Source organism: Perissodus microlepis, chromosome 2 (assembly GCF_051167445.1).
Source record: "Perissodus microlepis isolate ML-2025 ecotype Zambia chromosome 2, ASM5116744v1, whole genome shotgun sequence".
In the NCBI taxonomy this organism is placed as follows: domain Eukaryota; kingdom Metazoa; phylum Chordata; class Actinopteri; order Cichliformes; family Cichlidae; genus Perissodus; species Perissodus microlepis.
Window position 1 is genome coordinate 14,220,724 of NC_140462.1, and position 11,997 is coordinate 14,232,720.

An 11,997-nucleotide genomic window follows, 5' to 3' on the forward strand; every position below is an offset into this window, starting at 1 on the left:
CAGGCTTTTTGAATTGTTTATCATCATTTAATGGTTTATTAACTTATTATTATTAATGACAAATTAATTGTTTTATTTTACTTATTAATTCTACTAATTTCTTATATATTTTTAATTGCATACTTAAGTAATATATGTTATTCACTAACTTCTCATAGCTCACAGCCTGGGACCCCACTGGCTGCTAATGCTTTCTTTATAAAGAGGGCGAAAATTACATAATAGCAATTAACTGTTAATTACAGTTTTCATAAAGCCTTGTGAAAACTGTGCGCTACTTACACTCCTGGCGCATATCATAACCTCACACTTTCCACCTTAACAGTATGAGGCAATCTTGCACAATGTTGCGCGTGCCGCCAGACATTTTCCACGTGTCAGCACAACCGAGACGCGATGAGCCGGGAGCCGGTGAGGCAGACTGCCGCGGGGAAATACACGAGGCAACGATCGTGCAAAAAGATGTGAGTGCATTCTGTCAGCTTACTATCTGTGGCCGACATGTCTCCCAGGGATTTTTCTGGACGTCTGTGGTGTGTTGTGCACGTAGGCTTTGCGTTATGCCCAGTGTTAATGCAAATCTGTTCTATGTTCTCTACAGACCCTTGTTCCCACATGGTGATTCGTGTGTGTGTGCTCCCCTCCCATGCCCTCGTATTGGGCGCATCCTAATGGCCAGTTTCCTACCTGGCGACCACCTCCTCCACGCGCCACGCTCGTCCCGTTATTTAAAGAGCCCACACGCGAAGTGACATCTGCTTTCTGTTATATAGGAGATTACTAATTATACCTTCCTACAATAACGAGGATCGTTAATCATCAGACTGATTTCTCACTTCATAGATTAATTTTACAATAATCAACCAAAAACCACAATGGACAAAGGTATGAGCAGATCAAATGTATTCATTTTATTTTTTATTTTTATTTTTTTACTACTGTGAAACTTTCTTGAAAAGTTGATTTAAGCCAGAGGGAGCTGATTACACCAAAGTTTGGATTTTGTTTGAGCTGCTGTGTTATTGTGTTGTAATTGTTCACTCAACTGGTGGACGTAATCCTACTGTGAGCTCTGTGCTGGAATGTGATGGTGATTTGAACAAAGCTGTCAAATGATTTTCTTTTAACCTGCAGTTATCCCTCAAAAAAGGACCATGAAGATTGTCTCTCACCCCGTTATCACCTTGTCACTGGAATCTTAGATTCCACTTTGCCGCGTTGCCGTCATTTAGCCTGTGGATGTGTGTGTCTCTGGTGTAAAGCACATGGGGAAATTTGTGAGTGAAAGCGGTAGCCTGATGTTTACTGTGTTATATGCTTGTGCACATTACTGTACATGGTTTTCTTGGATCTCTGTAAAATTAAAGAATGAATGGGGGATTTCAGGTGGGTGGAGGAGCGTTGTGGAACAACTGTAGTATAATCTGTCTTTTGACAAAAGCCAGCTAAAACCTGTTGTGGAAATAACAGCGCGTCTTATTAACAAAAGCAAACAAAACCAAACTTTGCAAACTGTGACAGCGAACGAGTGTAATATGAAACTGATTCTGGTTTAATCTTCTGTCTATGTGGCAAATGAGTGTTTTGGGATTGCTTAATCAGGTTAGATTAATGGTTAATCTGTCTGGCCGCAGAGTGTTTGTGGGGGTTTATCTCAGAAGAATTTTTAGCCTAAGCCCTTTATATGAACATTTGTCAAACTTTCCAAAAGCTCACATTTGAGTGAGTTAAAGGAACTCAGATTGTTTTTTTCTCTTTAAAAATAAATAAATAAATAATTTACATCTTAAATAACTTAGAAGTAACATGATTAACCTGATGATCACTTCTTTTTGTCATATACTTGATAGATGATTCACAGACAGGTACCCTTGAACTTTGACACAGCATCCCATGGGAATTAAATCTTAATTGCACATTCATAAATTGTAACTGCATTGCCATCATTATTAGTGTCCATACGCACACACCCACTTACACACATATCTAGCTTCTTGCCAACCCTGTGTGTTCTCTTATGATAGTTCGTAGCAATATGACAGAGTTTTGGAAGGAGCACTCTAAGGCTGCTACAGTGGAGGAGATGATGCTGGATTCTCGTGCCAAAGAACTGACTCAGCATGAGCTGCCAGAGATCCTCTCCATGCTGCCTAGCCTGGAGGGATGCAAAGTGCTGGAGCTGGGAGCAGGAATTGGGTGAGCACACAGCTGCAATAGACTTAGAATTCTGGGAAAACAGTACAAGAAGACAAGAAAGTCAGTGCTTTAAAAGACAGGGATTTATTAGAAGAAGTATAAGCTAATGGAGTACTGTAATATTTAATAAATGTTTAAAATGGCATATTAATGATGGAGAAACTGAACTCACAGATCATTGTTCATTCAGTAGGCTAGTTCCAGTCATTATACGAATGTACTGTTTACAAGGTTGGGGAAACTTGCAGTGTCCAGATGAACAGAATCAACTTTTTTGGGTTCAGACTTCATTTAGTATAAAGATTTATGACTGAGGAGCACTCGATGAATATATGTAGCAAAAGTCATTTTATATTCTTATGTTTGCATCCAGTCGTTACACCAAGTACCTGCTGACCAAGGCAGCCCATGTGACTGCTGTGGACTTCATGGAAAGTTTTATAGAGAAGAACAGGCAGAAAAATGGCCACCATAGCAATGGTACCTTCCTCCAAGCTGATGTCACAAAGCTGGATGTTCCCCAAAACAGGTGTGTGTTAAGATATCGTCGTTAATATTTAACCTCACTAATGGCGTGGTTCGATGACTGGCACTACTGTGAGTCAGCAGGTCTACTGGCCTGACTCTGAATTATCTCAAGAACAGCTGGATAAACTGTCATAAAATGAGTATATTTAACATTCGCAGAAGTGGCTTCAGCAGAGGCTTACCTTGGAAAACGATAAAGCTGACATTTGCCCTTTTAAGTGAAATGAAATGACACATTTTTTCCATGAAATCTATCTTCCTACATCCTGCTTCTAGCTTTCTCTTTGAGGGCTTGCACGTGCACATCTGTAGTGTCCCTATGGGACCTTAAATATGCAGAAAGCGAAGAATCACCCCTTTTGTCAGCTATGACCCACAGATCAAATAGTCTAGAGGGGGAGAGTCTGCAGTTTCCAAGCCAAAGGCATCTTAGGAGGAGCATTTAGTAGAAACTGCCTTAACTGTTGCGTATGCTATCATGAATCCCAGTGCATAGAAAAGGCAGAAGTACTATTGCCACAATACACATTCACCACAACTTTGTCCACTTCCCCAAAATTAAACATAAGTTAAAAGGTCACCGTTTCCAGCACACATCATAGGTGTACAAGTGGAAGTAGTAACTCTGAAAGGAGCCAGTCTTGAAAGGCAGAGAGACGACACACACAACTTTATTTGTTATATACTGAAAATACTGTTGGTTACTTTGTTAAAAGAATGATGCTTTTTTTTCTCAGCATTGACTTTATCTTCTCCAACTGGCTACTGATGTATTTGAGTGACGAGGAGCTGAATTCGGTTATGCAAAAAATGCTTACCTGGCTGAAGCCTGGAGGCTTTCTGTTTTTCAGAGAGTCCTGCAACCACCGGTCAGGTACAGATGCAGAATTAAATTCAATGTTTAAACCTTTATGGTAAATGAAGGTAACTTAAGAAAGATTGTATGAAGTCCTCTGCCTGTATATTTCAAAAAGATTTAATTAGATGTCTGTACTCCTTCTTTTAACTGCTCACTTTCTATGCTCCATGGAGATTAGTTTGTTTTCATTCATAATTTTCTACCAAGGTGACAGTAAGAGGGATTTCAACCCCACCTGCTACCGTACTGAGGCACAATATAGCCACATGACTGCAACAGTGCAAGTGACGGAGCCAAAAGAGGGCCAAACGTTTGGTTTCGACATTGTCTTGAAAAGGAGAGTTCAGACCTACGTTGAGGTAGAGACATTTGAGTCATATTAAGATTGAAAAAAGCACATGGCAGTTTCTGATGCTGGTGTGTGGACATGTAGTTAACCCATTTTACTACTACTTATCTCTGTCACCTTCTCATCCATCCAACACTTACAGATGAAAAACAATCCAAATCAAATCTGCTGGTTGCTAGAGAAGGTCACTCGCTCCTCGAACAGCCAGAATGGATTCAAAACCTTCCAGCAATTCCTGGACAACCAGCAGTACACCAAACGTGGCATCCTGCGCTATGAGAAGATGTTTGGGGCTGGTTACGTCAGCACAGGAGGGCCTAGCACCACCAAGGTAGGCAAATCCCAAATAATATGGCTGGATGCAAATGATAAGTGCTTCTTGGAAGGAAATTTAACAAGTAAAATGCAAAGATATGATTTTGAGTTATAAACACAATTACAGAAAATAACACAGAAAACTGCATGCTTCAGTAAGTATTCAGACTTCTGAGCGTCTGGTGCAGTGTGGTGCAGAATTTGCATTAAATGGACTGGCAGTTTTATTCAGACCCTTTGTGGTAGCTCTTCAAGTTGTGTTCATTTGTAATATTTTTTTCTTTGAATTATTTTTTAAATGTCAAACGCAGCTGCGCGTCTCTTAACTGGAAATTATGCCCACATCACACCAGTTTTAGCCAACCTACATTGGCTCCCTGTTGATTATTGTATCAATTTCAAAATTCTTTTGCTTACCTTTAAAATTTTAAATAATTTGCCTCCCAGCTATCTATGCAAACTCCTTCAATTGTATAATAAGGCACTTAGATCTTCCAATCAAACGCTCCTGACGCAACCGAGGTCTCGTCTGAAGTCCAGAGGTGATCGGGCCTTTGCTGTCTTAGCGCCCAGACTCTGGAATAACCTCCCTCCTTATATTCATTCCTCCGAGTCCATCCAGTCTTTTAAATTGCGTCTTAAAACTTATTATTTTAGTCTGGCTTTTGCTTCAAACTTATATGTTATTTCGTGGCTAGTTTTTCTTTCAAACAATTGTCATATTGTTTCCTGCCCTCTTTTTAACTGTTTCTGTCTTATGCTATTGCTCTGACCGACTGTGAAGCACTTTGGTCAACTTTGTTGTGTTATTATGTGCTATAGAAATACATTTTGATTTGATTTGATGTCTCTGAAAGTTAATGTAAAAAAAAGAAAAGAAAAAAGAATTAATCCTTCAAAGGACCTGGTCTACCCAGTCTACGCCTTCAAAGGCTGCAAACACTGGAAGCGAGCGGCTGTTAAATTGAAAGATCTAGCCTAAAATGCACTTCTCCTGTTGTCTAGCAACCGCAACGATATCAGCTAGAGCCGTGGTGAATGACTGAAATAGAGAAAATCTTTATTTTATGTAATTTATTTTACTTTTATTGCAGAAAATTGTGATGTTTCATCTGCGTATGAGCTGAGAACACCACAGCCATGGGCCGAGTCCCTTTAGCTAACAGTTATCTTAACTTTAGTTAGTAAACCAGTTTGCTAGTGTAGCTCACAAGACTAGTCTCATTTCATTTTGAAGGTACAAATACGTCTTAAGTTATTGATATTTTATTATAAATAAAAGGGAGCATCTAACAGGAGAAAGATGATACAGACACATGACTTCTTATATAGAATACTATAAAACACACTTTAAGTTTATGAACGTACAATTTTTGTAGCTCTTTGAAGTCTTTATTTCAAAGATCTGCATACTTTTCCCACTGAAACCAACACAATCATACTTTGACGAGAACAATATTTTAACTAAATATATTCTGGATAAATCAAACCATTATCAAAGTTGGATGTGGTTCCCTTTATTTCATCAGGGGTGGAAAGCCTCTGTACAGTCACCTCTCACCTGTGGGTTTCTCAGTCTCTCCTAACTCTGGACACTTGCAGAAAGAAATCACGGCAGTTGACAACAAAAGCAGAAAATTTAATCAAATATCTGTTAACTTTCAGATGAAAGCACAATTTTCTCATAGAATCACATTAATATATCTTATATATTGTAATCAGAGAGAAAAAAACTAAACAGAATATAGAATCCTGCAGAAACGTGGGCTTTATGACAAAGGTGACAGGCTCAGATTGTATGATATAAGCATGCCAAAAACAGCATAAAAACAAGAGAAGGACTTCTCTATTAACTCTCTGTCTTATTATTATTATTTGCTCTATACAGGATGAGAGCTTATGTAAATATGACTTCAACACATCCTGGTTACATCAGTCTGTTTCCTTACCACAGTTCACGGGTCACATGTTTGGTCCTGGTGAACACACTTACCTTAAAAAGTGAACCGTCTGCTCGTTTTTTCCCAAAACATTTAAGTACATTTGGCTTCACACTGGCAAACAGACGCAGCTTCAGCAGAAAACTAACTAGCCAACTAACCAACCAACCAACCAAAGCACGCAGGACCTGTGCCGCATTAAGTTGGCCAAAAGTTAGCTCAGTTCAGCTTTTTAGGATTCTTCTCTGCTGAACATTTGATAAAACTCAGCACTTACTATTAAAAGTTTATTTCTGGACTGCTTTGCTTAAACCGGTCACCATTTTTTCCAAAAAGTTTCTTCAACCTTAAAATCGTAATGAATTCTGGGATAGGTGGGCCACGAAGGTCTATGTCATCTGATGCCTTTTTTTTTTTTTTGACATTTTAGTCTGATGCCAGAGGCTGTTTTGAGCTTATGTCTGAGGACGTTTTTCCTGAGACCTACGGATGTCCTAAAACAGGGGTGTCCAACTCCAGACCTCAAGAGCCAGTGTCCTGCAGGTTTTAGATGTGTGATCCAACACAGCTGATTTAATTGGCTAAAATATCTTCTCAACATGTCTTGAAGTTTTCCAGAGGCCTGGTAATGAACTAATCATTTGATTCAGGTGTGTTGACCCAAGGTGATATCTAAAACCTGCAGGACACCGGCCCTTGAGGCCTGGAGTTGGACACCCCTGTCCTAAAATGTACACCGTAGTGGCCTCAGTAACTATGAAATAAAAGTTTGTAGCCAGAATAACCTTTACAAAGTTGGCCTCGAAGCCAGGCTGAATCAAAGAAAACATTTTTGTGCTAACAGGAGTTTGTGGACCTGCTGAACCTGAAGCCAGGACAGAAGGTTCTGGATGTTGGTTGTGGCATTGGTGGAGGAGACTTCTACATGGCAAAGGTAAGAGCAACAAAGTCTCAGGCCACACTTACAATGTTGATTTTAGGGCACTTATCATTATTGTAAAAGCCATAACTGTGGCAATTATTATGTGATTTTTTTCAGGCATTTGGAGTGGAAGTGCTCGGCTTGGATCTGTCAGACAACATGGTGGACATTGCAATAGAGAGGGCAAAAGTAGAGAACGTTCCATCAGTACGTATGTTATTCTGTTGATTACAACACCAAAGTTAATGGCTGGACTAATGATTTATTTCCAAATCTTTAATGGTATTTACTGTTCCTCAGGTGCGGTTTGAGGTTGCCGATGCTACAAAAAGGACATTTCCAGAAGATTCATTTGATGTGATCTACAGCAGAGACACAATCCTGCACATAGATGATAAACTAGCCCTCTTCAAACGCTTCCATGTGTGCATCTCTTTAAGTCTAAATGGTTTCAATTCATGAATTTCCCAACTTTTCTTGTAATTTGTAGAGAAAAAATGATACAGCACTAAATGTAAGAAACATCTTGTTCTTGTTGATATCCAGTCATGGTTAAAGCCAGGCGGACAGTTGCTTATCAGTGACTATTGCTGTGGGAAGAAGCCCTGGACCCCAGCATTCGAGGCCTATGTGAAACAAAGAGGCTATGTCCTGTATACACCTTCAGACTATGGCAAGGTAAAAATACTCATGTATAAAAATGCTAGTAGTTAAAAACTTTGGACTCTTTTCTGATATGTAGATTATATTTTCTGTTTTTGCAATTCAAAATCCTGTTTAACGTATAAGCAGTACACTGATCCACTTATGAGTAAAACTACAAACTCAAATTGTTTTACCTTAGTCAAAATAAATGGAGAAAGCTACTAAATCTGCTTATAATAGTTTTTCACATATACTGTATGCTGGAATCCGTGCATTATTGCTTCATAAATACATAAATCCCAGAGATGTGTTTAGAAGAATATAGAAGCAGCCAAATTTTCCAACATTATGTCCAGAGAATACAGACTTTGTATGTATGTACTACTGCAGTCCATCAGTTGATGGTGCTGTCCCCACACTGCTTAATCCCTCCTCTGCCTCCCCATCTACAGTTCATTCAGGAGGCTGGTTTCAGCAAAGTTCGAGCCGAAGACCGCACAGCCCAGTTCATCGAAGTGATTAAGACAGAGCTGCAGAGAGCAGAGGCCATTAAAGATGAATTCATTAAGGTGGAAATGCACAACCACAAAGTTCACACAGTGTGTCAAAGATTGCACCTTCATAATTGTGTTATGACAGAAAGCTAAATTCCTCCTTTACTGTGCCATCCAACACACCTTTATCTTTTCCCTGCAGGAATTTTCTGAAGAGGATTATTTTGCAATAGTGAATGGATGGAAAGAAAAACTGGGACGTTCCAACAGTGGAGACCAAAGATGGGGACTTTTTCACGCGACAAGAGACTGAGTTGTTGAAGCTCGCCGTGTTAGAGATAATAAAAGAAAAAAGAAACAATGTTTCTGCTACATTATTCTTTTTCTGGGTATCCTGTTGTCTTTAAAGAAAATCACTGACAACTCTTTCATTATTTTGTGCCAATATACCTTTAACTAAGTGATCTACACTTTGCCATCTTGCATTTCTAGAGAGCAAATATTTTTGGGAGTATAACAACAACGGAGTGTAAAAGAAGGTCCAGACAACTGCACAGAGTAATCAAGGTTTATTCTGATTAAGCAGGTTGTTGGTGTCCAATTACTTAAATGTAAACAAGTTGAAATGAGTTCTTGAACTAAAAAAATAGCACTGTTCTCAACCGCAGAGGCAAAATCAATTGACAGCAGATTGATTTTTGAAGGAAGATGCAATTAATTATTTCTAGTTAAATTAACAGGTGCACGAATTAGTTAACAGACAGTGTATTGCAACAAGCTTGAGTAGCTAATACTGAGCAGATAAACCTGAGGAAAACAAATTCAACGGGAACCAGTTAAACTGGTTGAAGCAGTCAGCTCATCTTTTCTGAGCTGTCTGCATTCTCATGTCATCCCATGTCTTATTAGTTTACAGTTTAAAACCATCAATGGGATTTGCAAGTATTGCTGGGATGTGATTTGCTCATCTGGCTGGGGGAGGGGTTTGCCGTCAAAAAGAGTTAGTAAAACATTACAGAAGAAGAAGAAGTTTCTTTAGCTACATTCAGCTGCTCTCTTATTCTCAAGGGATTGCCACAGTGGGTAGCTCCACATGTTTGATTTGGCAGAGTTTTATGCCACATGCCCTTCCTCATGCAACCACAAAGAAACTTCCATCTCCTTCCAGGAAAAATAACTAGAGATCTTTTGTTTGGTAGGCAAATGTGTAAACCACTACAATAAGAGCCACGGTGGGTAAAGCATTGCAACACCTCCTAAATCCCAAATGTTTAATTAAATACATAGTTGATCATTTCTTAATAAAAGCTGGGATAAATCAATCTCATGCATTCTAAAGAAAAATGCCAATAAATAAAAGATAATTACTCCGTGTTTAACTGCTTCTTCAAATATTCTTGTATGCCACGTTCATCCACTGTGCAGATTTGCAATAATGATTCTGATCCATTTTTAAGTTTGTGTGTTAACGCAGCAGATTTTCCTAAATGCAAAAATACTTCGTAACACTTTATAATGCCACTGTTAATAAAAATGAATCGCTAACTTTAGTTAACAGTGTATTACAACAGTCATTATTATTGCTGCTTACTGTTTGGTCAATAGCTGGTTTGTAAATCACTGTAAGTTTGCAACTGACGGTTATAAAACGTGTTTGGCTATAACAAAGCTGAAGCCTCTGTTTCTAATACAAACCAATCAATCATGACCAGAAGCTGTGGTTTGTGTCCTCTTTCACTTACAGTTTAATTTTCATTTCGGTTAGGTTTACAGAAAGGTTGTGGTTTGATTTGAAATATAAGTTAGGAGTGAAACCCTGTCACTATTGCCATGACACACGCATCACTGCTTTACACCCAAGGACGCCTTGTGTGTAATAAACAGTAGTATTTTATGGCCTGGGAACGAAAGGAAATATGTCATCAGTGATTAGGCCTATGCTACAACACATATATTTAATAAAATATAATATTGATTCTACAATTATGGCTGTTGGCAAAAAGATATTTCTACAGTAAAGCAATGAACCTTTATAAATTGAATAATAAAATATACTTTGCTGCGTAGCCCTTGTTAGTATCGTTTTAGATCCACTGTTACCTTCAACGCTGCCTTAATTCAACAGGGCACAGATTCGACATGCTGGTGGAAACATTGCTCTCAGATTTCACTCTGTATTGGCCTGACAGAATCACACAGTTGCTGCAGATCTGTCGGTGGCACATCCAGGATGCAAATTTCTCATTTCACCACAGAGGTTCCAAAGGTGCTCTATTGGATTGAAATCTGGTGACTGCAGAGGCCATTTGAGTTCAGTGAACTCACTGTTATGTTCAAGAGCATTGCTAGACTGGGAGTTTAGGCCGGCCTCAAAGGCTTTTGAATTTTCACTCAGTAACAGTGCCACTCTTAAAGCTATTTACTAAATTTCAAAGAAAAATTAATATATGCCAAAGACTAAAATGTCACAGGATGACACTGAAATAAATAATCAGTGCAATTTGAGTTCCTCACCATTTTTTTTAACTTTAAGCAGCAGTATAAAACCTTTAAAAAAATGTAACATTAAAGTAAAGTAGTTATTTGTGAGACCATATTGTGTCACTATTTAGTTAGAATGCTTGTTTCCTTTTCTTTTCACCTTTGTGCTCTTTTGTTGTCTAATGAACCTGCTCCACTTTTAACCCCCTCTGCTCTCTCCCCCTCACTTTCATGTCCTGGATCTAAAAAGAAAGCAGTCAGCAGGTGCCACCCAAATTTTATTTGGATCGCAAACTTTTGATCTGACGATTAGGTTATTAACTCGTTATGTATAAACTTAGTTTATATGTGGACTCAAACACTGTATTTATCATTCAACAAATATCAACATGCAGAATATGCAAATTTTCTTGTCATCAAAAGCTAAATAGTTATCCAAGTCACTACTAAGTGACAGTTACAATATTTATGAATTATGATTTATAGCCCAAATCATGTGTTTTTTGATTTTTTTGAATTAAATATTCATTTGCATATATGAGTTTTTAATTTTTATTGTATTTTCTATATCCATACATCCATTATCTTCTGCTTATCATGATCAGGATTGTGGGGAAAAAAACCTCACCAAAACATGGTGAGGTTTTTTTTTATTTGTTAAAAATGTACAGTGTAATTTAACTAGGGGGAAAAAATCACACTGATGATGCAGAAGTCTCCAAAACTGACAAAAGCCATGTATCAAATATGATACTCTAGGCCTTAAGGGGTTAATGCGGGCAGACACAACGTGCATCACTCAGTGTTCTGCAGGATGTTTATTTCTATGGCATTCTGTGCCCTCATCACCTAATGACGTCTGTGTTTACAGGCACACAGTGTTTTAACAATCACGCCTCATTCATGCTATTTTTGTCATCGCTCTCTATTTTTCTGCATTTGCTTTATTTCATATATGAATCCACAGTGAATGTGGGACCTAACATTCTACACAGACCTAAGTCATCTTGTTTATGGCAGACTTCATATACAAAGACATGCATATCTTGGAACAGTAAATTACACAAATGCACTCAAATGAAGAGTTCATTTCTGTGCCTCTCTGATATGATTCCTATAGAAAAAACATAACTGACTACATACATACACAGTATATTTTTACAAGGTTTCAGCACTGACGTGCATTCTTCATTTTAAATGGCCATAATAACCTGAGCTCTTTTATTGGGAATGGGAATGAGTGTTTCAGAGCGAAGTACAGAGCATCT

General features: G+C 38.4%; 1 protein-coding gene across 1 annotated transcript; it reads left to right on the forward strand.

Annotated features, from left to right (window-relative positions):
- Positions 1-393: 393 nt before the first annotated feature.
- pmt (phosphoethanolamine methyltransferase) lies at positions 394-10,133 on the forward strand. The gene is made up of 13 exons (XM_084948393.1): positions 394-464; positions 602-885; positions 2,025-2,196; positions 2,570-2,725; positions 3,462-3,598; positions 3,791-3,942; positions 4,075-4,263; positions 7,032-7,121; positions 7,227-7,316; positions 7,410-7,532; positions 7,656-7,787; positions 8,207-8,323; positions 8,451-10,133. The coding sequence occupies exons 2-13, from the start codon at positions 876-878 to the stop codon at positions 8,559-8,561; spliced, it is 1,479 nt and encodes a 492-aa protein (XP_084804519.1). The 5' UTR covers positions 394-464; positions 602-875; the 3' UTR covers positions 8,562-10,133.
- The last annotated feature ends 1,864 nt before the right edge of the window (positions 10,134-11,997 follow it).